The 26,795-nt window shown below is 38.4% G+C and overlaps 1 protein-coding gene across 1 annotated transcript in view; it reads right to left on the bottom strand.

Moving 5' to 3' along the window:
* ddb1 (damage-specific DNA binding protein 1) overlaps nt 1-26,795 on the bottom strand; it is a gene marked incomplete in the record, with an annotated part of 39,583 nt that overhangs the window by 4,906 nt on the left and 7,882 nt on the right. Inside the window, 17 exon segments of the mRNA XM_035651694.1 lie at nt 1,436-1,605; nt 2,397-2,506; nt 3,798-3,968; nt 6,713-6,807; nt 7,347-7,511; nt 8,868-8,991; nt 9,894-10,005; nt 10,413-10,508; nt 10,871-11,078; nt 13,345-13,452; nt 15,596-15,759; nt 18,542-18,720; nt 22,036-22,144; nt 22,232-22,307; nt 23,009-23,111; nt 25,311-25,427; nt 25,713-25,796. Of these exon segments, the coding sequence (XP_035507587.1) occupies nt 1,436-1,605; nt 2,397-2,506; nt 3,798-3,968; nt 6,713-6,807; nt 7,347-7,511; nt 8,868-8,991; nt 9,894-10,005; nt 10,413-10,508; nt 10,871-11,078; nt 13,345-13,452; nt 15,596-15,759; nt 18,542-18,720; nt 22,036-22,144; nt 22,232-22,307; nt 23,009-23,111; nt 25,311-25,427; nt 25,713-25,796 (2,191 nt within the window).

Below are 26,795 nucleotides of genomic sequence, written 5' to 3'. Positions count from 1 at the left end.
TTACTAGTTTAAATCTGAGTAATGAGGTGTAAAAATGTAATTTCTCTGCCTTTCATCTCCCTTTCTGAAATGGAAACGTTAGTTCTAAATAAATTGTTTTGACAAAAGTATGTGTACTGCCTAATTGGTCTGAGCTCTCGCTACTGCAGTCAGCTGATTATTGGAAATACTAGAAATAAGAACCATCTCTGTGCAGAGCTACAGTCTCAACCTGACGATGTTTACTTTCCTGCATTTGCTACATGAAAGTAAACTTTTTCATGAGATTTTTCCACAGGAGTGACAATCAAATATATAAAAAAAATGTTTAAAAAGTTCACTGGGAGTGGGTTTACTGTTCTCACTATTGCTATTGTCTACCGAGAGTAAAACTGTCCTCAGCGAAGTCTGTGGATTATATTGGATATTATTATTCAATTAATCAAGGTGGGGACAGAAGCTGAATATATGGTAGAAACTAAGTGATAAGCAGGAGAATAGGTTGTTTTTGTGATTTGGATGAACTAACCCTTAAGGAGAAAAAGAATTGAAAGGAATAGCACAAAGGCTAGAGACAATGGCAAACCGTCTGGTTCTCACTGGTTGGGGAAAGTGAAGGTACCCCCAATAAGGTTCCCTTGGTACCCTTAACCCCAGCTGCTCTGATGGAGCTGCTCAGTGGGCAGCAGATCAGACTGTGGTTGTATTGGGAAGCTTCCAGAAGTGAATGTGTAACTGTGTGAATTGGATCAAGGCGTTCCTGAAAAAGAGAGCATTACTCTCAGTCAAACCCCCTGACTAAATAAAAGAGAAGAAATGCTCCTCTAAAGCTCACTAATTAACACGTTACATCTTGTTTGTTTACACTGTACAAAAACTAAAGTGAAAAACAAACCTTTTCCGTGTTAAGAGAGAGTTATGTGCTGTAGTGTCAGCAGTTACCCCAACAACCAGTAGAGACTTTAGGAAGTTAATGCTTCCACCTGAGAAAAAGTGTGGAATATAACATTCCTGTGAAACCACATATTCTTATTTTTACACTAAAGTGTTGGTACAGATTAAAGAAAGAAACGTGTTAATCAGTGTTTCTTTTTTTTCTCTCTTTATCTATAAAAAGGGACATTTCACTGAGTAAAACTTCTGATCACATTCTCAGTTACATTCACACCTGGAAACTGCGCAGTACAACCACAGTCAGATCTGCTGCCACTGAGCAGCAGATATATATAGAATTTGTATAGGATACATAGTTAATATATAACCTGCAGCGTGTCATACAACTCTCTGCAACAAAGTAAATACGTTTATTTTATATATGGTCACATGACACACGGTAATAAATGTTTTTGTGGATATTTAATACAGCAGGGGTTTTACCTACAGCAAGTGTGTGTATGTGTGTGTGTGTGTGTGTGTGTGTGTGTGTGAGAGAGTGTGAAATTGTCCGTGCGCCTACCAATCATGCCGTTAACGGTGCCGAAGAGCACGGAGCCCTGGGTGGGCGTGGAGCTCTCGCCCAGGTTCTGCAGCACCAGCGAGCCGTGGCAGAAGACATTGACAAACTCCCCGAGGTGAAAGACCCCCACCTCCTGCAGGTGCTGGCGCTCCTCGTCAGTGGTGGCCGCACTGACCGTAAGAAGGATGGTGGGAGAGAAATAAATGGGGAAGAGGAAAGGATTACAAACAATGGGACATAGAGGGGACGAGACAGGAGCAAAGAGAGTGAGGAGAGGTCAAATCAAAGAGTAAAAACAAAGTGAAAAAGATGTCAAAGGCAAAGTAAGAAATGTTTGAGGGAATTATTGATTGATTAAGCAAAAGAAAAACAAGCCGGGCAGAGATATCAGAAGGGTTGGAAAAGGTCAGAGAGCGATAGAGAGGTAATAGAAAAATGGGTGAGGTAAAGTGGAGAAACCAACAGGAAGAGAGATGTGATACAAAAATAAAGGTCAAAAGCATTGAGCGGTCCCACCTGATGTATTAGGTGCATAATAAGCAGTGGCGTAAATGTAACACACTCACTTTCAGACCAGATCTTTTCTCCTTTTCCATGAAATCAACACTTGTCTAATAGAAAATGACTAAAGAGGGAAATGCAGCCGAGCGGCTAAAAGCTGGCAGAGATGACTCATAATTCCAGAAACAAATGCAAAGACAATGCTGTTAGAGCACATTCGTATCAATAAAGCTGCTCTAAAAAAGTATCATGGGACTCTGTAGAAAGAGCAGCCTCCTAATGACATAACGGTGATTTCAGCGGATAAATATCAGAGGTGATTTAGAAACTTTTTGTCAGTTTGGCTATAGATGTGCAGCTCAGGGGATTTTAATGATTACAGAAAAGGTTGAAATTCATGTGCATAAAATCTCACTGCACTTCAGCATTTATATACAATAAGATTTTATGTTTCCCTCACCTGTCCTTCTGGCAGACAAATAGATTGAAGGCGTTCTCTGCCCCCAAGAAGTTGTCATCGTCCAGGATTTCCACTGCACTCATCCAGTTAGGATTGAAGTCACGTGCAATCTAACCGGAGAAAACAAAACAAAAAAAACAACACATGTGTTGGAGCAGTAAACACAGAAGTGTTTCAAGGGTCAGGGTAAATACTGTATTATCCATGAGCAAGGAAGGTGCTGGCTCCAAACAACAGCTGGAATTCAAACAAACAGTCAACATGTTTCAGTAGTACAATGGCAATATACTTTTTAAATACCATAGAAGGAATGTCTTCAATGGTATTTTAAAAACTCCAAAAATGTCAGGAACATCTGTTCCATCTGTGTACGCTACCTGCAGCCTGTAAACTGTCAGCATCGTGATCAGATGCTCGTCCAAAGACTGTTTTATGAAGAAAAAGAAGCACCACCCTCACGGATTGTGATTATATTTGAGTCTGAACTCCCATGTTATTGTCTAGCTTAATGCTTCAGAAGACAATTTGTTGGTGAAGTACTGAATGCCAGACAGCAATCAGAATCTGTTCTTTAAAGGAATCGTTCAACATTTTGGAGATACTTTGTTTCTGAGAATCACATGAGGAGATAAATACCACTCGAAGGAAAAGGACACGCTGCCCACACATTAAAATTTGCAAGCTCAGAAGTTTTTATCAACACAACATTTTAATCTCCATCGGGCAAACATCCATGTAAATAAAAAACAGGCTACAGACAAAAACATTACTCCTGCTCCACATGTACATATATTGAACCTTTCGGATGTGCACACTATCCACCTTTTCTGCTTTTAAGTTCGATACCACTGTCATGTGTGCATGTTAACTACAAAGCTGGGGCCAAGAGACAATCACCTTAGCTTAGCATGAAGTAAAATTTGTATTGTTTTTCCAATAGTTACAAATTCCTACTTTCTTAAAATGTCAAGGTATTCTGAGGTGCGTTCTGTTTCTCAATAAATTCAAGTCCTTTTTTCAGGTCTCTCTCAGCACAGCACGACAGCATGCATTCAACAGTGTGTGTGACTCAACACCAAATTTCTTCATATTTCTACCACGAATCAATTTGAACACACCGTTCATCAAAAGGCTTGGAGGTATATGTGCTACAATGCTTTGTAGAGAGATAAAAAGGAACATTTATTCACCAAAGAGAAGTTAAAACATGTAATTATGGACCAACCAAATATTTGTTTGATGTGTGATGGCATCCGAGGATGTAGAAAATAAAAAACTACCACATATTTTGAAAACCAGCAACTCTGACTTGTGATTTCATTGATCCTTCTGGTATAGCAACCACACACATCGCCTTTTGAGTTCCTGTGTTATTTTCTCAAAATCCTCTTCACATCTCACCTCTTCAAAGTTGCCCTCCATGGGTTTGTATGCCAGCAGCAGGACGGACCTCATCAGGTCTCCTACCAGGATGAAATCTCCTTTGGTCTTCAGGTAAAGGGCCATGATATTGTTGTAGTGGTTACACTCGGTCCTTAGTTCCTTCTCAGCCGTCCACTCGTACAGACGGACCTGAAACAAACAGTCAACGTGAGTAATTGTTTGTTGTCATACAAGCTGCCAAAGGTAGAGGGACCGGCAATTAGCTTTGTGTTTGATAAACTGGCTGACACTTTAGTTCCGCGTTGCTATCACTCTGGATAAGATGAGCCTCAGTGAGTGTGAGGTTGAAGTACTGATTAGCAGTCTGAGTTATCTGCTGCCACTTTGCATGAACAGTTAACGGCTAATTACACTGACCGTTTCACACTGTCTGCACTTTGTAACAATTGTTAAAAATGGTTGTCGGGTGAGTGAGTGATAGAGGTGCGTCTCTGGATCTAATTGCTACTCACTTAATGCCAGAATTATGTTGAGAACATCTCCAAAAAGGTACCATGGCATAAAAAATTTGGAGATTCCAGACTTAGAGCTAAGTAATGTTGAAATAATGGCATCGATAAATGTGCTTTTAAGCATATAAAAAATGTAGAAAGAAATGTACCTGCGACTTGATCTTAACTTAAGAAGCTCAACTGGTATTTGATACCAGTTGCAAGAATATATATTGCTTGTATGCTTGATTGATTTCGCTCAAATCCAGATCTCTCCAATAAAATAAGTCCAATTAAATCACATTTAGTAGTCACCTTTTTGTTGTCAAAATGTCAACATGTTTTTAAATGTATTGTTAATATTTTTTTTAATTATTAAACGGGTAATATCAGTACGCTCCTTTTTGTCTCAGCCAGCTGGGAGCGCTGTATCAAAGTAAGGTCTCCATCTATGTAGAAACATACAGTTTAATTAATGCAGAACTAAGAGGCACTACGTTTTTTCTCAAAGGAGAACAAAGAGCATGTGATTTATTGGAGATATATGCAAGCTATAGCAGACAGAAAAATGATTTATATTTTGTATTGGCAAAGACCAAAGGAAGTTATTGTGCCCAGTAAAGAAATAGTCCTGCATAACTCTATATAAAACCACAACTGATTTTGTTTTACTTAGCTTTGAATAGGAAATTAGCCGTTTGCTGGCTGTTGATTCAAACTAATTATATTCCTGCAAATTATGCTGGAAAATACATTTTCGTGTAAAACTAATTTGTCTGTTTCTTCTTCAGTTAGGCAATTTTCTTCATTTCCAGAGAAAACACCCCTCAGATGAAGGGATACTGACATAAATGTGAAGTTTTTGCAAGTGACAGTGATGAAGAGTCCAACATTTTCAGCCAAGAAAATGTCAAAGGAAAGAGAGAACAATGCATCAGTGTGCTGTGTCCAGTTGATGAAATTATTAGAAAGGTAATGTAAAAAGGCATTTCACAAGCAACTTATGTCAGATATTGTCACTATGTTGTATTATGTTCTACTGAGGCTGCTCTCAAAAGGGAAAATTGATATTACATCTATTATGGATTAGTGCTTAATGATTGTTTAACTTTGGCGCATAATAGTGACTTTAGAAAAAAACATGTACCGGTACTCTTTGATTCAGATAAGCTGAAAACAAATGAAGTGACTGATAAATGTTTTCTGTGATTGAACTTTCAATAAATTTTCAAATTCAATAAAGAAAATGTTAAGGAAAGTAAATGGTAGGAAGTGAGTTATTGTACTGCGGGATGACTTCCAGAAATCTGAAACTCATGACTGTTTGATTCTCGATATCTTAAAATAAAGCTTCCTTTTCAAGCTTTTAATCCTTTTAATCTATCTATAGCTCAGTGTGGATGAGCATGGTATTACAGGACAATAGGGGGGAAGCTGTGTCTTTCACACTCTATGTCGAGTGATTTCACACAGCAATCCATATGGGATAAATCTATTTACATATTGAACTTTAAAATGACTGAAGAAGCACTTTTCTTCCTGAACAGATCATAGGCTTCTTAAACAATCAAAGAAAGGAAAGTTAAAACGCACAAGTCATCCAGAGGTTGAAGTGAGGTATTCAAGTGAACATGGTGAAATAACAGAAAATAAAGGAATAAATGTCTGGATTCTGGTGAAAATTACATCATCTGTAGTTAAAAAAAGAACCTAATCCATTCCAGACTGTGATATTGAACCTCAATACTTCAATATAAACATGGCATAAAATTCTGGCTCAGATTCTTGGTCTTATTTTCCTCACAACCTTTAATCTTTTATTTTAAGTTCTTGTACAACTGTGTCAAAACCATATTAAGAACTGATGAACTGAAAAGGTGTATTTTGGTAAACGTAAAAAAGGGACTGTACTGATAAAAGTATTGAAAATGCTTAAACTTTCCATTTAACAGTAACATATTCTCACATTATCTGTGAGGGAAAATCCAGTTTGTCTTCATTTTAGAGTGAAACAACAATTTGAGTGATACTGGGCAAGTGTAGAGTCTGGCCAGTTATTTGTATCAACCGCCAGTGTAAACACAATCACATTACAACTGACAGTTTTCTTGACATATGGGCAGAAAACAGAAGCAGTATTGAGAGATTCTGGATTTAATCCTTGGACCAGATGGTAAATTATGATGTGGAAAGTCAATAAGCAACTGCTATAGAGGTGTACTTGAAAGAGGCACTTGGTCAGCACTTTCCCAAGGGCTGAGACTAAAGATTTTAAATGGTGAGTTTGAGAGAAAAACTGACACTATTTCAATGTGCACCATGAAGCATTCAAGCTACATTTATGTTCAAGTTTTCAAAACATACTGTACATGGAACTTAATTGCAGTTGGAAAAAGTCAAGGGCTTTGTATGTCTTGCTAAAAAAGCTCAAGCACCACTTACTGTGCTATTGATGCTGGCCAGCAGTTTGCCATTGAACTCCACCATAGAATAGACAGCTCCTTTCACCTCCTTCTCAGCCACTGTTTGCAGCTTACCTGCAGGAAAGAGCACTATGTCTGTGAGTCTGTCTAAGTTAACATTCAAAGTGTTACAAGCTCAATGTCAAGCTAAACTAGCACCTACAAGATCTTAGTGAGGCAGAGGATAGCGTACCGCTCGATAACTGTGAGCAGAAAGCGAAAAGGAGAAGGTGAGGCATTCAGAATAATGATGAAGGTAGAACGAGAAGCTAAAAGGAGGATAAATGAAAGGCAAGCAGTGCACCTTTAGAAGGACAGAGTATGAAAGAAAATGAGGGGAATCAGTAGTTGTGAGAGGAGAAAAGTCTGATAAGAAGTGATAAGAAAATGATTAAGTGAGAAGGGAAACAAGAGCATGGTAGGACAAAGTGTCCATGAATGAGAAAACAGGACAGAGGGCGGGAAGGAGAAAATGAAACTGGGTGAAGGATAGGGAGAGCAAAGCAAAATTAGCTGGATGAGAAGACAAACAGGATAAGGTTGAGGGACAGACAACAAAGTACATTTTGGTTTGCTGAAAACAGAGAAAGCTGAAGAAAAGCCTGGCTACTGACCGTCAGTGTAGTGGAAGACGATGATTCGTCCCTGCTTGGGCTCAGCCTCCTCTGGGTACACCATGGCGGTGCCGACAATAAAATACACTGACGGGTCTTTTCCCAGACGACATGACACCATGCTAAGGGCGTACTCACTGGGGAGGAACTGATGGGCATGGAGAACTGATAAAGAAATAAAACACACATACCTTAGTAAGAGAGGGAGTAAGCAGCATAATACATTTTCTACATTTATCTGTTCTTCTCTATTCAGTTTTAAAGGACAATTCTGGTTTATTACGACAACAAAATCTGGCAGGGAAAACATTAAACAAGGGGAAACGTAATACACAGACGGGAATTTTTCTTGCTGCATTAGATGTCTTTTTAGCGATAGTTGCCACGTTCCCAGATCAAGCCAGTTACACTGTGGAAATTATGTTATGAATGGAAATTGTGAATATAACACATCCGTGGTACATAGGTGTTTTCAGTTACTGTATTTTGCCCAATTAAATCTTAAGTCATTACATACTTTTTTATCTCCCTCATTCTACTGTTAGTTTTATTGGATACACGTTTCATTTTTATCTCCAGCATTTGGACCTAACCTACACAGTGTATGTGTATAATGCATCAATGAAAACATATTTGACACATCCAATGATGATTATACAGTGGTGTGTGACTGCAACAGCAACATTCATTGTAGACTAACCTTATTAGACCTAACTAGTTTCCAGTGGTGTAAAGCAGTAACTGAAAAACTGATGAGACTATGTATATGAACCCTGCATTTCTTTAAAAAATAAAATAAAATAAAAAACAGGGTACCACTGAAGTTAAATGAACAATCATCTACAGTGTAATGCACAGTATATACACTACACTACTGCATAAGAACGTCTTCACGTCTGATTGATGAAAATCTAAATGAGCAGTTATCTGATAAATTGGAGCCAGCTGTGGACACAACGTGCTGAACCAGTTCCTTCTTTACATATCATTAACATATAACATACCCTAATTTATGCGGGCCGGGTAACTCTTGGATTTTTAAAAGGAAGGCTTGGTGCAGTGAAAATCTGCATTGCAAAAGAGACTAGAGCAAAATCCTGCCACATTCAGTGGGCTTCACCATGGAAATGAGCTGCATGACGTCCGACGTGTTCAATCATTCAGTTACTCTGTAAAGAGCCTGTTTGAGTTTAGATTTTGAGGAATATTCAGTATTTTATGGAGCATCTTCATTAAGTATAAACAATAACATAACAAATATTCAAAATGTACACAACCTAAATTGAGGACAATGAAACAAATAAATACAAGTTTGATGCGTAAAAATAGGTGTGCATCAATTTTAAGATCAGATATAAGCATAGAGGTTGCTGAATGAGTGCTGAGACCAGACTGTGGATAGAGTTTTCTGCATTAAGTTGGTTACTCTAAGAGCTGAGCGCAATATTTTACCATCAGAAGCTCCATATGAAAGCGCCAGGTCTGTGAGATCAAATGGAAATGTACATTCAGCTTTCTCACCTTCAAAGGTGTGCTGATCCACCACTAGCAGACTGTGAACCTCTACCTCTTCACCGAAGGAGGTCTCGTGGGGAGAGGTGCTGCTGGGGAAGAGCTTGCTGGAGCTCACACTGCTGGAGAGAGCCTGAAAGAATGCAGATTTATGAGACAGGACAGGAAGAGAGGTAGAGACAAAGAGAAACCTAATAAAGGGTATAAAGCAATTTAAATCTCTATTTCTGCGTGAGCTCAACAACACAGTCGGCACCATCTGTAGCACCAGATGTGCAGCATTTAAAATCGGTTAAACATCTTTCTGGTCATCACATGTGAGAGGCTCTGGCTCTGCTTGTGTTTCCACAAAGTTGTGTGCTGCAGCAATAAATACAAACAAAAATAAAGTACACACCTGTCCCCTTGGGGAAGCTATAGAGCCAAGCTGAGTGGACACAACACATGCTGTCACTGTAAATCTGGCTGAAAGGACTTTTTGATTAGCTCTCCAAGCATAAATCTCTTTTCAATGTTGGTCCTACTATTCTTTCTTGGCAGCTGAAACCTCACTGTCAGTATTCTTCCACAACAAATCAAACGAAATATGATTATTTTTAATTTAACTTGAACTTAATTTGAACTCTCGCAACAGCTAAATTTAGTAAATGTAATAAATGGCTGTCTTTATTCACTGCACTCTCCACTTACTACCTACATGTCTCTGGATTAGTGCTGAAACAATAAAAACACAAAATACATGGTCAAATTTTTATTATAATTACACATTTTACAACAAATAATATTTTGCAGGGTCAGTTATAAGGGGGGTTGGTAACAGCTTCAATTATGAATTAAATTCTGAAGTTCTTAGACTATAATTATAAATGATCAAACTGAACTGAAAATTCTAGGGACACACTAAGGGACGAGACATTTGTTGTCCTGAAAATTTCCCAGTTAATGTGCTTAGTCAGCATGCATGGTTAGATAAGAGTACAAAACAAAGAAGCCCTTGGGTGTTTATTATCCAAACAGAACATAGAGCTACAGTACCTGTGTGCTCGCGCTGGGGCGAACGGCAGATGTGGTGCCGCTCACGTCCTGAATCTCCACCCTGCTGGACAAAACCCCAAAACACTGGGAAACCTCCTGGTAACAGATCCGCCTGGTGGGGTGTTAACCGAGCGAGAGAGAGAGACGAGAGAAAACAAATGGAAGACGCTAGTAAACATGAAAAAAACAAACAGGGGTAAACTGAACAAAAAAGATGCAGTGGGAGACTGCGTTCTGTTTTCTGATTGAATAACACAACAATCAACCTTTTAATAAGTTATTTAACAGCGCTGAGTCATGGTTGTCGCTTAAACTTTTGAGCTTAAAAAAGTGGGGACAGAAATTTATTCAGCTGAATTATAACAAAACAAACAGGAGAAAAGTCGCTTGAATCAGAGCAAACAGGCAAAGTCACTGCAAACAATAGGAACAAGCAGCATATTTGTACACACGATGGGCGGGCCTGAAATGTTCATTTGAAGGTCAATTCTAACTCAGTGTTTGAGCAGGGGGACTGACCTGGGAGACTCATAGAGGGGAACCGTGCGAATGTGGAGTTTCTGAATCTCGTCAATGGTACCGATGGTCAGAGTGCTGTTGTTGGCCAGAGCCAAGCTGTAAAAAAACAAGATGCATCAGCATTAGTAAAGGGACACAAATAAGTTAAACGTATACAATCCGAAAGACCTCTATGTAAAAATTCGGGATGTCCCAATCCGATCTCAACAATCACCCGATCAGGGCAGTTTGTAACTATGACAGTTTTGAGAGGGATGTGATTTCCCCCCATGCTTCTTGAATGTGTGACACAGCCTTCCCTTTTAAATACTGATTGGTCTGTTACTTGTTTTGTACTGTTGAACAGATATTGACTGGAACAAAAAAACAAAGTTTGTTTGTGTGCACAGAGGAAGAAAACATAAAACAACACAAATTTTCTGATATAATGCCTGAGCAGTAAAGGTTCTGCTGCTGACCTGTCAGGATAACCCTCAGAGTTGAGTGGGCACATATAATTGACCTCCTTGAGGTTGACGTTAGAGAAGACCAGCTTGTGGTTTGAGGAGTAGATCACGGTGGGTCGGTCAGAGCAGGCGAAGACGTTAGAAGTGGACAGCGATCTGAAGGTCCTGAGCACAGTGGGCTGTGTTCCAAGGGTGACTTTCTTCCGCTCACTCAGGGCGCCTGAGGGGAGGAAATAAGATCGAAACACAAGTTTAACTCCAGTTTGAAAGGTGGGTGTACTAATCATTGTTTGGGTCAAAAGAGCCACTTGCTAACTGCCTTTAGCCTAGAAAGTTTGTCCTTGTGTGCAAATTACTCTCTTTTTTAATGATTTTCAAACCTGAATGGTTGGATGTGCCCTCGAGCCCCAGAGCCCTCTGTCTCTACTCACTTATAAGTTATTATTTCTAAGTTTTTCCTTAAATTTCTGTACAACAATTTTTTGCTTAACAGTAGAATATATAGTTTGCATCGGCTTTGGCTTTTGATGCCCTCGTAATTTGTCAATTCTGACCACCAAACACATTTTATGACCATGGGCAGATCAGACTAAAGCAAAACAATGAGCACATTTATATGCAAACTACTATCCTGGTTGAGAGTCTTATTTTGTTGATTAAATTCAGAACAAGATGTTTACAAGGAACATAGAAAAACCTGATTCATCAAATCACTGTGTACATGATTCTAACACCCAGGTTTCTGATCACTGTCTGCAGCGGTTTCTTTGACTGCCTGGAGTGTTTAGCTAGTGTAGTTAGTCGATTGATCAGCATCAATCATCAAAAAACATACAATTAAGCTGCAAGCTATTTTGATAATCTATTAACCACTTCAGCTATTTTTAATTATTCTTGGGTTCCAGCTTATCAAATGTGGGGATTTGCAGTTTTTCTTTGTGTTATGTGATAACAAATTGATTATGTGTTAGTTTTAGACTGTTGGTACGACAGAACAGGCAATCTGAAAGTGTCACCTCCTGCATTAGGGAATTGTGATGAACATTTTTGGGACCAAACAATTCATCAAGAAAAAAATACTGCAATTGTGTGCTGAAATTTATTTTTTTAAATCAAAAGGCAAAAAAGCTGCTTCTTTAGTCTTAATTTAAACATTTTAATAGGGTCAGCTTTTCTGGTGGGTAATGAGAGAGAATTCCAATTCCTTAATACTAATTTCCTCTTTACTCTTCAAATATACAAGTAGTAGAAAATAATCATTTAAAAAATGCTGGAACATATTGCCTCATAAATAAGATGTTTCCCGTTCATGCAGCAATTTAAAAGTCAAAAGAGAGACCTTAAAGCCAGCTTTAGCTAGAACAGAAAGCAATTCAATAATGCAGTAATCAAAGGGCTATTCCACGTCCATAAAAACTGTTTCACAATGTTTTCAGTGGCTCTTAATTTATTTTTATTACATGAAATGACATCACCTGGGTAACTTGATAACTCCAATCCCAAGACTAGGTGATGTCATTTCAGTGACCCTCATCACAAGCTGGGGTTGTGGAGTTTAAAAGCTTTGAGCATTCAGCATGCAGGAGCGTCTAACTAAACCACTACTGAGCTGTATAATAGAAAGTGTAGGATTAAGTGTTTTTGGAGCTTGACCCATACTTAAATAATACGTCAGGATATATTGACCTCTGCCGCTTCCATTTTGACCAGCAATACTAAATAATAAAAAAATAAATAAAAATAATACGTTTTGTTGAGCAACGCTACCAATGAACCTACAAAGAATTATTACCTGAATCTGCCCCCCGCCCTCAGCTTCACGGAGCCTAAAAGTTCCTCTATAACTGCTGGATGTGTAAATAAGCAACTGTTTGCTAACAAGTTTGCCATATCAACTTGAAAAGGTGATGACTCGTCAATGCTGTGTTCACAATTTGTTTCCACTGCCCCCAAGTGGCTGCAGATATCAGTTACTGCAGCTTTAAAGTGCCCCGAATTGGCTACATCAAAAAGAAAAACATAAAATAAAGAGACGCTTGGCCACTACCTACTTTAAGTAAATAGGCGGGCTTTAAAACAAGTGTTTAAGTGTCTAAATCCATATAAAAACAGCTATGATCAAAATGATATATTTTGGTCAGTAAAAGTTACTCCTGGTAGCTTTGACCACACTTGACAAGTTCCTTTGATGGACTTTCTGTCTATGAAATAACAGCATTTGATTATATAATTGAATTATTTTTATAGTCAGATAGCAGGCTTTCAACCAAACTCACTGCATTGATTTCTTCAGGCTGCAAAGTTTCTCCACTATTGCATCCAAATATATTGCTGGCAGTTATTCAATTCTCCATGAAATAATATTCTAAAAATGAAAATGTTTTCAGACATCTGCCCTTGGCCTTGCCTGGAGGCCCTTATCAGTCTGAGAAGTTTGAGAAGCTATTTGGAAAAGTGGTGTAGGGATGGTTGTGTGAATGACCTACCAGTCTGCAGGTCCAGACCAAAGTAGAAGAGCGCTCCGTCTCCCAATGCACACAGCAAGTAGTAGCTGCCTTCAAAGGTGGTCATTAGGATTGAGCGCGGGATGATCTCTGAGGACACAGACAGTAAAATGATTTATATTTCCTGTACTCTGGAGTCACAGGTTCATAGATGTACACCAAAGTGATAAATGTCTGCAAAAATGTCTTGTCAGAAAAATCAATAAGGGTTATTGGCCAGACTGACTGGCAACTTTTTGAAAAAAACAAAAACATTCTAATGCTGCAGGGTAAATATGTCTTTTCCGTTTCCTATCCTTGTCTTCTCTAAGTGCAGGCCAATTATATCATTGGCTTTGATTAAATGCTTGCTGGCTCACTAAAGCGACAGTGTTAAAGTCTTTTATTTAGTCAATTATTTTAAATAAACAGGCCAAAATGTTAAAACACAAACACAGGGCTGTATAGAAAAGTTAATAGAAATTAAAAATATAAAATATAGCTTAACAAAACTAAAATAAATCACTGCAACTGTGCAGTGTGGGATTGTTGAAATTCTCTACTTCCAATGACATAGCTAACAGTATCAACAATTAGAGTAGCATATTAGCTTTTAATTTGAAGGTTTCCTGTTTATAACAGTCTGCACTCAGACTGTCCTTGTTAGGGGAGACAGCACAGTTTGCAGAGTTTGAGCATCGAGCAGCTGTCAATCAAACGCACTTTGAAAATAATGTGTGCCACTGTGGGACAGAGTGTGGAAATATTCTTCATGGATGAGGAATTCTAATTGGAAAGTAAGAGTCCTTCCTGTACCGGTTCACCATGTTATGAAACTTTGTCTCCAGTTGCTGCTCACTTTTTGATAAATTTAACCCAAAAAAAGTAGTCAAGTCCCCATATTATATCCCCATATATAACACAAGTTTAAAAACTTTTCAAGTGGCTAAATTGTGCACTAAATGCATTCGGGTTGGCAGCATAGTTAATGTTCAAGTGCTAAAAAATTTTACTTAATGGGAGATTCCATTTACATCCATTAAATTAAACTGGATATACAATCCATTTTAGCTAGTACATTATAGACCCATTCCTTGGACTTATTTATTGGACCTCTGAAAGGAATATTTTATATTAATAATATATAATATATAATTCTGCCTACTCCAATGGTTAAAAAAAAGGGTATTAATGTTCTTGTCTAATTCTAAGCAAGAAAGTGAAATGTTTATATTATATATTAATATTTTTACTGGATTTACTTTGTTTCTATTGGACCAGTGACACTACTGTATTACTATCATCCCATTGCTGAATCCGTCTTTCTCCCCAGCTTCAGCCATCTGACAGGAGGGGATCTCTATTTAAATGTCTTCCTCCAGTGCAACTACTTCTACCACTATTGGTTCATGGGAAGGTGGAATTGATTTTAAACAAAGAAACTAATTTTAGCTCATTTAATGACAAATTTATTTGTATTTACAACTTTGATTCAACAATGTGATTTTTTTTACTTTACCCTGTATGTTCCTCATGGATGTGAGGGCTGAACAATGTGAATTAAATATAGATAGTTTTGGTCGATGACCCAACAACATTCATAACAAACCCCTTGTGCATAAATGCAAAAATTACATATCCAAAAACACTTGAACTTAAATTTTTTTTATTAAAGTCATTATCTTTATATATTTGTTTAAAGGTAACTCTTTGAAATTTTCCTGGAATAAAAAAGAAAATCAAACTTTGTAGATGTGATACTAAAAACTAAATTCAGAGGCAAAAACGTGTAAAAATGTAAGTTTATGGGCTTTTATGTTTAGTTTAAAATGTAACTCTTTGGAAATTTTTGCACTCGTATTACTAAATAATCATTATCAAAGTGACACAGAGATTAAAATGATTCATGCAGACAGAGCTGTGACGCTTTGTGCTTTCAAACAACTTAGTCTGTCCTGGTTGAGTGAGGATTTAACTGTACGGCCAAGTAAGGTAACAAACCCTGCTGGCCTGTATTCAGGCTGTGGATTTGTTTCCCCTTCATGTGGGAAGAATTTATGGGCAGATTTTTCTTGCTTTCTGAGAGAGCCTGGGTTAGGTTAGGTAAGCCCACCCAGTCGTTGTATTTGCTATTGGGCTAAAGAAATTAACTTCACTTGATTTGACATTGTCTGCATCTACCTATCCCTCTCCACAAGCCAGTAACAGCTTTCCTTTTCTCACGTCAGTGCACCCTGCCTCTCTTTTCTCTCACCTCCGCCCAACATTTCCTTGTGCAGGGCTGTGAAGCAGGGCAGTTTGAGCACACGGGCTGAGATGTCGGTCCAGAGTCCCACAGCGCAGAGCGGTGACTCACCGCCACCCTCCCCCAGAGGTGTGATGTCCAGGCAGGCCACCTCGTGCTCCATCTCGGTGGTACTAAAAAAGGTGTAGAGGATGTGAGAAACACAGTAGCAAGCTGCCCTGCGCATTGTGTGAATGTGGACTGTGTGTGACAAAGTTCGACACATTTTACAATTTTTCTCAAGAGAAATGCAGATTGAGAAAGGTTTCATCTAGAGAGCTGAGCTGTGAGTTCACACTGGCTAAAGTTCCCAGACAACCATTCATTTTACATCTACATAATCAAAACTGGATGGATCACCAGGGACCAGTGTGCGGACAGGCAACGGGATTTCTGTCTCTAAGGTCAGTTGGCCAAGGCCAACTTGCTCTTTCTTGTTTAAGTTCTGTTGTGAATTTATTTCCTTAACAGCAGCTCCATCTGACAAATGTCAAAATGATTAGCAGTTGATCAGTCATTTCCCCTGCGCCTGTTCTCTACAAGCACTGCAGGAATATTAAACTTAGGAACAGTCTGTCTATTAGTCTTAAATTCTTAATACTTAAAAAATATTACTCAAAAGCTTTGACACAGAGCAACACATCAATCAAGCTAAGTTTAGCAGTTTGTGAGTGCCTATGCTTTTTTGGGATGAATTATATTTCCAGTGTCATTATTCTGAATTTAAATGTCTGGTTAACACTCGATATACAGTATTTCAGAGCTGTCTGACATGACAATACTGGAAGATATACATATACATTTGTCTTATTATATTATAGCTATCCTTTAATATCTCTGGTTGTAAAAGGCCACTGTAGAGAATGTTGCAAATCACGGACTAGGAACAATTCATGGCAATATATTGATTTTCACATCAATCTGATGAAGTATCTTCATTTGTCAAGTATTTAATTCACTGGATTAGACAAAAACAGGCATTCCTGTCTATTTATTTTAGACACAAACAGGTTCTGGACAGATCTCAACATCACAATATAAAGATTTCATATACTATAATAAAAGGACTTCATCTGTATTCCCCACCCCACTCTCTATCAGGCATTAAAAATAAGGTTTGAAGAAAGATTTAAATTGTTCGTTTGTTAATTAACAGGCCTAACTCCTGCATTGTAATAGAACAAGGCCACAAAATAATGCAAATGTAAGGATAATCACTGTATAGTGTGTTGAGCACTTACATTTTAATTTCAATACAGAAGGGCATTTCAGCCATGTAAACACCTTTAATCCAACTATGACTATCTAGTATTTACAGAATTCTGCAGCTCACACAAGAATCCAGCCGCTTATTGATGTAGACCAAACATTATTTCACAGCTCTTGTGAGACACTTCACTCTCCTTCATTGTTCCATCAACCACCGACTCTCAGGGCTGCAAACAAACACTTTGTGCTTCAAGGAGCCCTGGTGGCCATTTTTACAAGCTGTGTCTTTCTCTGAAAAAAAAAAACCCCAACACATTTTTGTGTATCCATGATTTCTTTTCCTTTTTTAAACTAGTGTAAAAAAAAAAATAGTGGCTCAAAGCAGTTTTATTGCAATACTGGCACAAAGACAGCCACAAGGGTAAACCGCAAGAGCAGCAGCATGACAGAAATATAATAAAAAGTAAGACTACAGTTCTAGTGCACCAGCCACTTCGGACTTAAAAATGAAATGCAAATCCCTCATCTCAAACTTTACCGCAGAGCAGGAGAGAAGATATTAAAATGAAGGTAAGATGTGCAGGATAATAAAAACACATAACTGAGTCACAGACAAAGTTGTTGAACTATTGGGAATACATTAAATTAATGTTTGATTAATTAAATGTTCATACAACAGTTCTGCTGGGTATTGAGTATGCAGTCATATGTAAGATTATTCCCTGCTATTGTTTCATATTAACTATTCAATTAAACTGCCATTCTATTAGTTAGACTAATCTGTTAACATAAGTAAGTTGGAGCACTATATCTTGATTGTTATTGTTTCCTGGCAAGGCATCAAGACTCTCTGCAGTCAACTTTCTTACCCAAAAGTTAAGTTAACTGACTAACAATGGCTATGTAACTTTCACACTAAAGCATCTTTATAACGATCACAGCCAGGGGATTTTTTTTTACTGTTAAGCTTTTTCTGAACTTGCAAGCTGACACAGTTTGTAGCTGTCTCACTATCAAACCTACAGACAGACATGGTGGACGTTAAAGGAATTGTTTGCCATTTTGGGAAATAGGCTTTTTCGCTTTCTTGCTGAGGGTTAGATAACAAGGTTGATATCGCCCTCACGTCTGTAGGGTAAATATGTAGCTAGAGCCAGCAGCCGGTTAGCTTAGCTTGGCACAAAGACTGGAAATTGCAGAGACAGGAAACGTGGCTCTGTCTGAAGGTAATAAGAAGGTAATCTGCCTACCAGCACCTCTCACTAATTAACACGTTATATCGTGTCGAATGAACAGAGCAACCCTAGCAGTTTCTTCTTCTTTGTACTAAGCTAAGCCAAGCAGCTGCTGGTGGTAGCTTCATTTTTCAGTACAGACATTAAAGTGGTTTCAAATTCTGATCTAACCCCCACCAAGAAAGTGTATTTCCACAAAATGTCAAACTATTTCTTTACAGCCCACAAATCTCTTTTTTAAAATATCTTACCAGGAAATCTCCAGATATCCTGAAGAAGAAGTCAGTAATATTGATATGATGTACTGTAGATATAAGGGTAACCGTATGATCCATGATTCAAAGTGCTATAGCATGGCCTGGAGCAGCTGTGTTAGTAGTATATAAAGTTATCATCAAGTCAAATATTGCCTGAAAATATCAGTAAACCAACAATGGGTCTATCCCCTTGTGTCTCTGTATATATGTCATACCTGATCTGCTTGAGCTCTCCTGCCAGGATCTGCAGGTAGTAGAGGGCCCGTCCCACGGCAAGCACCACTTGAGTGTGGTTGCAGGCAGCCACACTGATGTTCCTGCCCTGTGGCTCCTTCCATTCACTCACTAATGCCTTGCTTTCCTGGAGCACCAGGCGCACAGAGCCTGACGTGATCTGAAGGCACACACAGTTTTTCCTTTTTAAAATATTATTTTGCACAGTATTTCTGGGAAGTGACAGAAAGGATTATGTGGAGACTGGGAGCTAAAATATAAAGCAGTTTCAAAGCAAATCCCATTGCTTATATGTGGTTCTGTACCAGCACTGTTTTTGCACTTTTATGACTGAAAAGAAATTATGATTCATTGCTAAGAGACTTTTCTCCACAAATTTGTATTTTTGTAAATATAAATGTGATGAGACTGTGTGTCTGATGGTTGAGAGAAAATAAATCACTTTGCATTTAATCCTCTCCAGTTATTTTGTATTTTGAGAAAGTACCAGATCTTTGAGTGTTGACATAATGTTTAAGAACTATGAGGGCACTTACAGCTATCCATCAGGAAGAGAAGATAAAGATGAAGAATTTGAGCAGAAACATATTGAAGTCTACTGTGACATTTTGCTTACTAGAGACCATTGAAGGATTATAATGTATTAAAGGAAAACACAGCAGTTCCATCACAACACAAGTGTTAATGACATGATGATGACATGATGATGATGATGGCATTTGTTTGATCACATATATCACTTTTATGAAACATCAAAACAAGACATTGTGTTATTATTCCTGTGTTAAGACTGGGGATGTCCAGATCTGATCTCAACAATCGGTATCGGCGCAGATCAAAGCATTTTTTAACTAAACGCTATTTGCTATATTGAGCTTTATTGATACGACCCGATACTTTGTTTTACATCAGCTGTCACACAGCTGTCACACAGCTGTTTTTACTCACAAAGCTCAACTCTCTCGCTGTTTATTATCTCCACTCTGATCAACTCTGTGTGTGTGTGAGAGAGAGCAGGAGGAGAGAGCGGTAGAGATCTGTCACAACCACACTAAACACACCACTGCAAGTGCAACAAAAGTCCCGCGAACAAAAAGCCAATGTCCAATGAGAGTAATTAATGAATGTAATCCGTGCAAAAGATGTAGAGACAACAGAAATAAAGGCTCAGTAGAACACAGACAGTCCATTCAGGTAACTCAGGTAAAGGCAGAAGCATCAAACACTGGAGAGAGAAACTCCCTTCAGACAGCGATAAGATCAAAAGATTACAGAGGGGAAAAAAGCATTAAGGAACAGCTTCGATGTTTCCTAATGCAATTCAAAGCTATTCAACTGTCAAGCATTGGACTGATTTTAGTAACTTTGTACTTGAAGCATGCACTGTGCAACTGTATTATCTAAATAAATCAGATCGGGACTCAGGAACAGCAGATATTCAATATTAAATGACTCCGATCGGAGGAAAAATCCCTAGTTAAGACCTATTAATATTGTTATAAAAGTTAATTTGAATGCATTTGTATTGCATGTACCAAAGATGATGGTGAATACCTGGTAAAAGCCTTTCGGGTTAAGGAGAAACACATTTTAATATTGAAAATGTAATAATGTGATGGGGAGAGCCATTCAGCATTAAAGAAACAAGACAGAAAAGAGCCTCATTAACAGACTGCAGCAAGTACAAACAGTCAAACTATAAATGGAGGTGCACTGTTAGGGGGCTCACATTATACAGTGGTGTAATGAATTGTGAAACTACAGCATATATTCAATATAGAATCCTTAATGGAGTACCTGGAAGAAGATTATATTGTCCATTTTCTGCAGTCTGTTAACTGTTGCAGTGCAAATCACTGCACCGAAGAGACAAAATCAATTTAAATTTGACCTCTTGTTGTGAATGTAAGCGAGAACATCTTTTCTTCAGATACGTTTTATGTCAGAACACACTGTTGGGAAACAGCTGGTGTACAAACAAATGGGGAGGGTATTTTGTCAAACAAGAGTCCACAGTCACACTAACAGCTCTTCAGTGTGCTAACAAGCTCAAAATGAAAATGCTAACATGCAATTTATCAGGTTCAGCGTTAACCACATAGTGTTATAGTTTCTAATGTCAGCGTGCATGTAGTTAGATACTTTGTATGTAATGTAATGTATGTTTGTGTGTAGTTGGTACCCAAACAATTGGATATATACTTGGATATAAACTGCCAATGGCTAACTATTAAATTTGGTTACATTACGGTAGGCAAATGCTATGCTATGCTGGCATATAGGCACTACGATAATTGCTTTGGAGTGTTGATGGCCAAATGTTAATTCCAATATTCAGTAGTCTTTTAGCTATGGCATGGTCTCCAACTTCCCCTGAAAATAATATCAGGGTTTTTCTAGATGTTCAGCGTTGTTTAACAGGTGCTACTTTAAATGTTGCAATTTCATAGTTGTCTGAGCTTGGTTGCTGGAGACAGCAGTTTTTATTGCAGGGTTAATCGGAGCTGCAAAGCACACAGTCTATGTGTGGGACAGAGGACGGAAATAATGAGCAACAACAAGCTAAAAGCTAAAAAGACCTGCAGAGTCTGGCATTCATTCCTATTGGGTTTAGCACTATCTCCATTTATATGACTCTGTGTACCCTTTCATGTTACATGGAGTAATTTGATTCATTGTTAGTATCAAAAACATTACTGTTACTACTTTATGTGATTAAAGCAAAGTTAAAATGACTACAAACATAGGAAAATGTGCGCAGTCTGTGTTGCTTTCAGTCCATTAGTTCTAGTGTCCCTGACACTGTCAACTGCAGTGTCTTTTGTGATAAAACAAAGTAAATTTTTTTTTATCTCTACAGCTAGTGACTTCAATGCAGGTTTTAGCACAACTATCGTCTTTTACTTCTTATGCCAGAAATCCAGAGTCGTGTAAAAACAACGTAATGTAAAAATACAAACTCAGAGAGGCAAGAGAGTTAAAACATTTAAAACACAAGCAATGTTGTCATAACAACCTAAAGATTTACGGTTGAGGGTCTAAATGTTGGCAGAATTCCCAGCAGGTTTCATCCTTGTTTTAAAAAAGGAAGGCTAACACTTGAATTTAAATGTAAGTACAATATTCATCTTAACCAAATGTAAAATACATGGTCTTTTTGCGCCCTTCATATTCACAACTGCCCCTTTCAATCATGTATGATTCAGCTCCAGCAAAGTATATCTTATTAAATGGAGAAAGGCCACAGTTTAATAATTAATTTCTATAATTAATTTTGAATTTTGTGAAATTAGATGATATTTCTGCTTTCATCTGGGATGTACAAATACTTCAAGTCGGCTAATTCTAAGAGAGGACCAACTTACCAAAGCATGTTCTGATGGGCAATGACAGTGACGCCACAAGTACTTTATACATAGAACTATTTACGGATGTATGTGTGTGTGTTTGCGCGTTTGCGTGTGTGTGTACGAACTTGAATGAGCTGTTGATGCGCCACATTGCCACAGTAAAATGTCTGCTGGTTGTCCACAAAGCCAGGAAGTTCGGTCTCCTCGACTTCCTCGCCACTCAGCATCAACACTCTGGGGGAAAGCACACTCTTAAGATAAGATAAAGGCATTCAGAAGTGATGCTACACTTATCTGGCAGGCTGCACGACAAACACTCACCGTGTTTGACCCACGAAAGAGAGCACCAGCATGTCATCTGTCTCTCTGCCTGCCTCAGAGCGGAGCGGCCACAAACCTTGAAGGGGAATTCAAGAGGGGACGTTAAAAAGTTACTTTCTGAAACACTCTACAGAGCAGGAGAAATACAATATATAGACAGTACCCATGCCGATCTTTAAGTATTCCATCTGTCAAATGTTGACATTTTGTAAGATGTACAGGTTGCCGATCCCTCTCAGAGAGCCATTGATTTGCTAAGTGAATAATTGCCTCTCATCAAGAGGCCAAGGGAAAGAGGCAGCAGCTGAGACTTTTAGGGCAGAGATGGTCAATAAACAGCTGAAGCCTAACAAGTGCAAGCAGACCTAACCTGGCCTGTGTGTCTCATTTAAGCATCAGTGAACAGTCCTGGGAGAGGAACCTAATTTCCTGAGATTAAGAGGTGTCTGCCATTGTTAAACCTGATGGGATTCTTCAATTTGACAGTTAACTATCGCAGACATAGCAGTGCTCATTGGTTTGCTAAATGAAAACAAATGTTTCCAACCACAACCTTGGCAATTCTCCTGTTCTTTTGAAAGTACCAAGCTAGGTCCTATGACATCTGAGCCATCTGCTCACACTCACATGGAAGAGCAACAGCTGGCGTCTTGGCAAGGCCAGGCAAACAGATGTGCAGGTTGAAGTGGCTCTACTGTCAAGTCAGTGAAGAATTAAGCTCCAGATAAAGTCAAGACGAGAGGGAGGTGGTGGAAAAAATTACAGACACACACAAACCTTTGATTCCCGGGAGGTCAATGCTGGCATGCTCATGAATCCCAATGCCGTTGCGAATGATCCGAAGAGAGCCCTCCTTGAATGCACCTGAGCATGTCACCAGCTGAAAGCAACACAAAAAAATACATAAAGACATGGACTGAGATATGAGGGATGCATTCATTTCCCCCTTTTTGGGTTGATTCTGTTATTAGGTATTTTTGTTCCCCAATTCTGTTATTTTTACTATTTACTCCTAAACAGTATCTTAGTAACAACAGTAGCCCTCAAGAACTGGTGCTCATTAATGCTCACAGTTCTCAAGTAGGTGTAAATGTCACACAAAGTACAAGTTATGGTAGAAGTAGTGGCAGGAGTCCGTGTTATAGCAGTAGCATATAGTAGTGAAGGATTTCTGAAGCTTCTCTCAGATTGCCAGTTGTAACATGGCAACAGAGTTGAGATCCAACACCCTGGAGGTAAATAATTCTGGTGTCTGTACAGTCTGACTGGAGAGCATCAGAATATTATTCATTCATCCAGTCATGGTAGACTAACAGGATTAATACCAGAGCCCGTATAATCTCAGGCCCTACCACCTGCCACCCAACAGCTTCATCCTAATGGAAATAACCATTGTGAACCTGGCACCTCACCTAACTCCTCAGAGCTTATTCTAAAATGCTCACACACACTCGACGGGACTGACCCAATCCTGACAATCTGCACATGATATATTATGCTCCTGTATTAGTTATTTATGCAGGTTGTATCCTTCATAAACCTCAATGTGGTTTGTAGTTCTGTGAATACAATCATTTTTCAGCTTTGACTCTAAACTGTGCTGTAGTACTTTCCCCGTGTGACATCCAGCAAACTGTGCATCAATCCTCTACTGTCTTAACTGTCTTTGAATGTGTCCACACCAACTAACCAGGTCAAATGCTCTGTGGATTTACAGCAAATGGCAAATTCAAACAGTTGGGATTGGATTTAGTCCTGGGACTCAACAGACTGAAATGAGCTCGAGTGTATGTAGATGAATACAGTATGTGGCTGATTGTGTGCTGGTCTGTACCCAGAGAATGGCTGAGTGCTCTGGTGGACCGCTGCCTTTGGAACCACATCAAGTATCCTGAGGCCTGGAGTCAAACCCTGCCAACAAAACCTTCTGTACTGTATCCCTCTCGTTACTTCACTGTTTCATCTTCCTTTGCCTCACTGATTTCACGCAAGAAGGACAAATGCTCGAATCAAAAAATGTTTTTGCCAACTATATTTTGTGCATTAACGTGTCAAAGAATGTTCCAGAAACAAAACATATTAATTCAGCAGCAACTGGTTTCATTTAACATATAAAGAACTCATATTTTGATGGTACAGGAATAAAACATTCCTTCACTGGGTAGAAAAATGAAATTGTTGTCATTTAAACTTGACATTAATATGCAATACAGGTTATATTGCATTATGTTCAGAATACAAACTGTTTGACAACAGCTGAAGGTAAACAAACTTAAGTATACAGAAGTGCTAAAGATGATGGATTGTTAGGATAAACGCAGACAGGAAACAAGCGAGGCAAAGTCTTCACTGTCAGTTTTAAATGGTGTAAATATTATTAGAGGAAATAACATGCACAGCAATCTGCCTTTTTGCAATGGAACAAGAAAGACAATTTAAGTTTGTGTACCAGAGGTGCATATTAACATTGGGTGTGACTGCAGTCCAGATAAATCATATCTAGATGCAACTGAGATACCAAGCGCATGCTAATGCCAGGTGAATAGGGACAACAAGCAACAACAAAAAAATAGACTACACAAATAAAGAACACCCAGACTGCCTATAAAAAGGCACAGGAAGCCGCCATGTGTTTGATGTCAGCAAGAATCTCCTGAAAATTTGTCCCCGACTATTCTGGCCAGTGGCAGGTTTGTGCTGTAGTACGTTGAATGCTTAATTCTGCTGACAAAAAGACTGTTAACGCGACTCAAGAAGCCGGCTGCATTGGTTGTATAAGGCCAGATTCCCTGAAGGCTGTGACAAAGAGGATGATAAAGATGAAAACACAGATGAAGACTCACCATAAGCTATAAAGTGTTTCCATTGACTGTTAAGCAGGTTTTCAGTAATCACCATGTCATGTCTACATCCTCTGGCGAACGCAGAAGAAACCTTTTATCCCATCTGTATAATTTGCTTTCAATTTGTAACTGTGATATAACATGTGTCGTGTCTGTCCTGTTTTATTGGTGGCAAAAACTAAAAGATTTTTTACTTTTCACTGAAATAAAAAGGAATCAGCTTTTGTTTTTTTTACCTGACCCTGGCCTTGCCTCTCCAGATCTACCACACACATGTCCACAATGGGCCCCAGATTGGTGAATGTCTCCATCACTGCAACATATGAGCCCTGGTCATTGCTGTCCACGTTGAGCTGCAGAGACAAACAGAACAGAACCCTCTTTAGAAATCAGTGAATAAACAGGGGTGCAATCATCATTTCTGATGCCATGCAATTGCCGATTCTGTCAACGATTATCAAGAATAGAAGTTTAAGAAATCAAAATGCAAATGTAAAAGGTACTTCAAAAAGATGTCAAGATAATACAGTGCAAAGAACTCCATCTCACTTTATATAATGATTTTATTACTAACAGCAGAAGAATTTCACAGACTTTCAATGATTGCACAGGTTGTGAAACAGTTTCTTGCCGCTTACCTTCACTAGCTGGGAGTCGCCCAGCCTGGAGCCGACAAAGACCACACCGTTATCCAAGTAGGTCAGACACTCAGCAATGGATGTCTGTCATTGGAGACACAAAAACAGCTGAAGGCCACATCCACACTAGAGCTGCAACTGATGATTATATCATTTTTTAGCAATGCTAGCAGCACGGTTACAGGGATGACAATATTAATGTGTCAGTCTGCCCACCACGTTAATGCATCCTGCTAACTTTGATGATGCCTAAGTACAGCTTCACAGAGCTGCTAGCATGGCTATAGACTAGTTTTGTTGATCAATATGCTAATTATTTTCTCGATTCATCATTTTGCCTCTAAAATATTAGAACGTAGTGAACAATTCCCCAGAACTGAAGCGAATATCTTCAAATTGCTTGTTTTGTCCAACCAGTACTCCAAAAGAAAGATATTCAGTTTACTATTACATCAATTATTAATTAAATAATATAATTATATAATATTATAAGTCATCTGAATAATAATACCAAATCTTTTTACATCATAATTTTTATTTTTACTGTTGGTCAAACAAAATGAGCAATTACGAGGCATCACTTTAGGCTTTGGTGGTTCAGATGGGAAATTGTTATTATTTTTGACCTTTTACATAGAAAACCATTGATAACAAAAAAATAATTGGCAGATTATTTGATAATGAAAATAATTATTTGCAGCCCAACTTGTGCAATTGTCAGACAGCAACAACAGAAAGCTATTTCTGCTATACTGAAACACAAACTAAGTCATAATAATGATGGCAGATAAGCAATTCTGTTGTTTACCAAATGAAAGAGAATGAAGATGACAAAAAGTAACTTTCCTATTGTTTTAAATTAAATTAAAATTTGCTTTTTCAAAGTAATGTATAAACAAACAGAACTCTGTCACGTAATTGATGTTTTCAAATTTAGCCTGACGTGAACATGGTTTTCACACTCCTTTTTCATAGCTGCCATTTTGACATGAAATAGTAGGGTAAACATAGGTGTTACCAATGATACTGATTAAGGTTCAGCTCAAGAAACATTGAATCTTAATTAGTGTCATTGGTAATACC

The sequence above is a fragment of the Morone saxatilis genome, unplaced genomic scaffold (assembly GCF_004916995.1).
Source record: "Morone saxatilis isolate NCDOM2014 unplaced genomic scaffold, NCSU_SB_2.0 Contig11, whole genome shotgun sequence".
NCBI lineage: Eukaryota > Metazoa > Chordata > Actinopteri > Moronidae > Morone > Morone saxatilis.
Note: the sequence above shows the minus strand (reverse complement) of the source record. Positions and strands in the feature narration are given on the sequence as shown.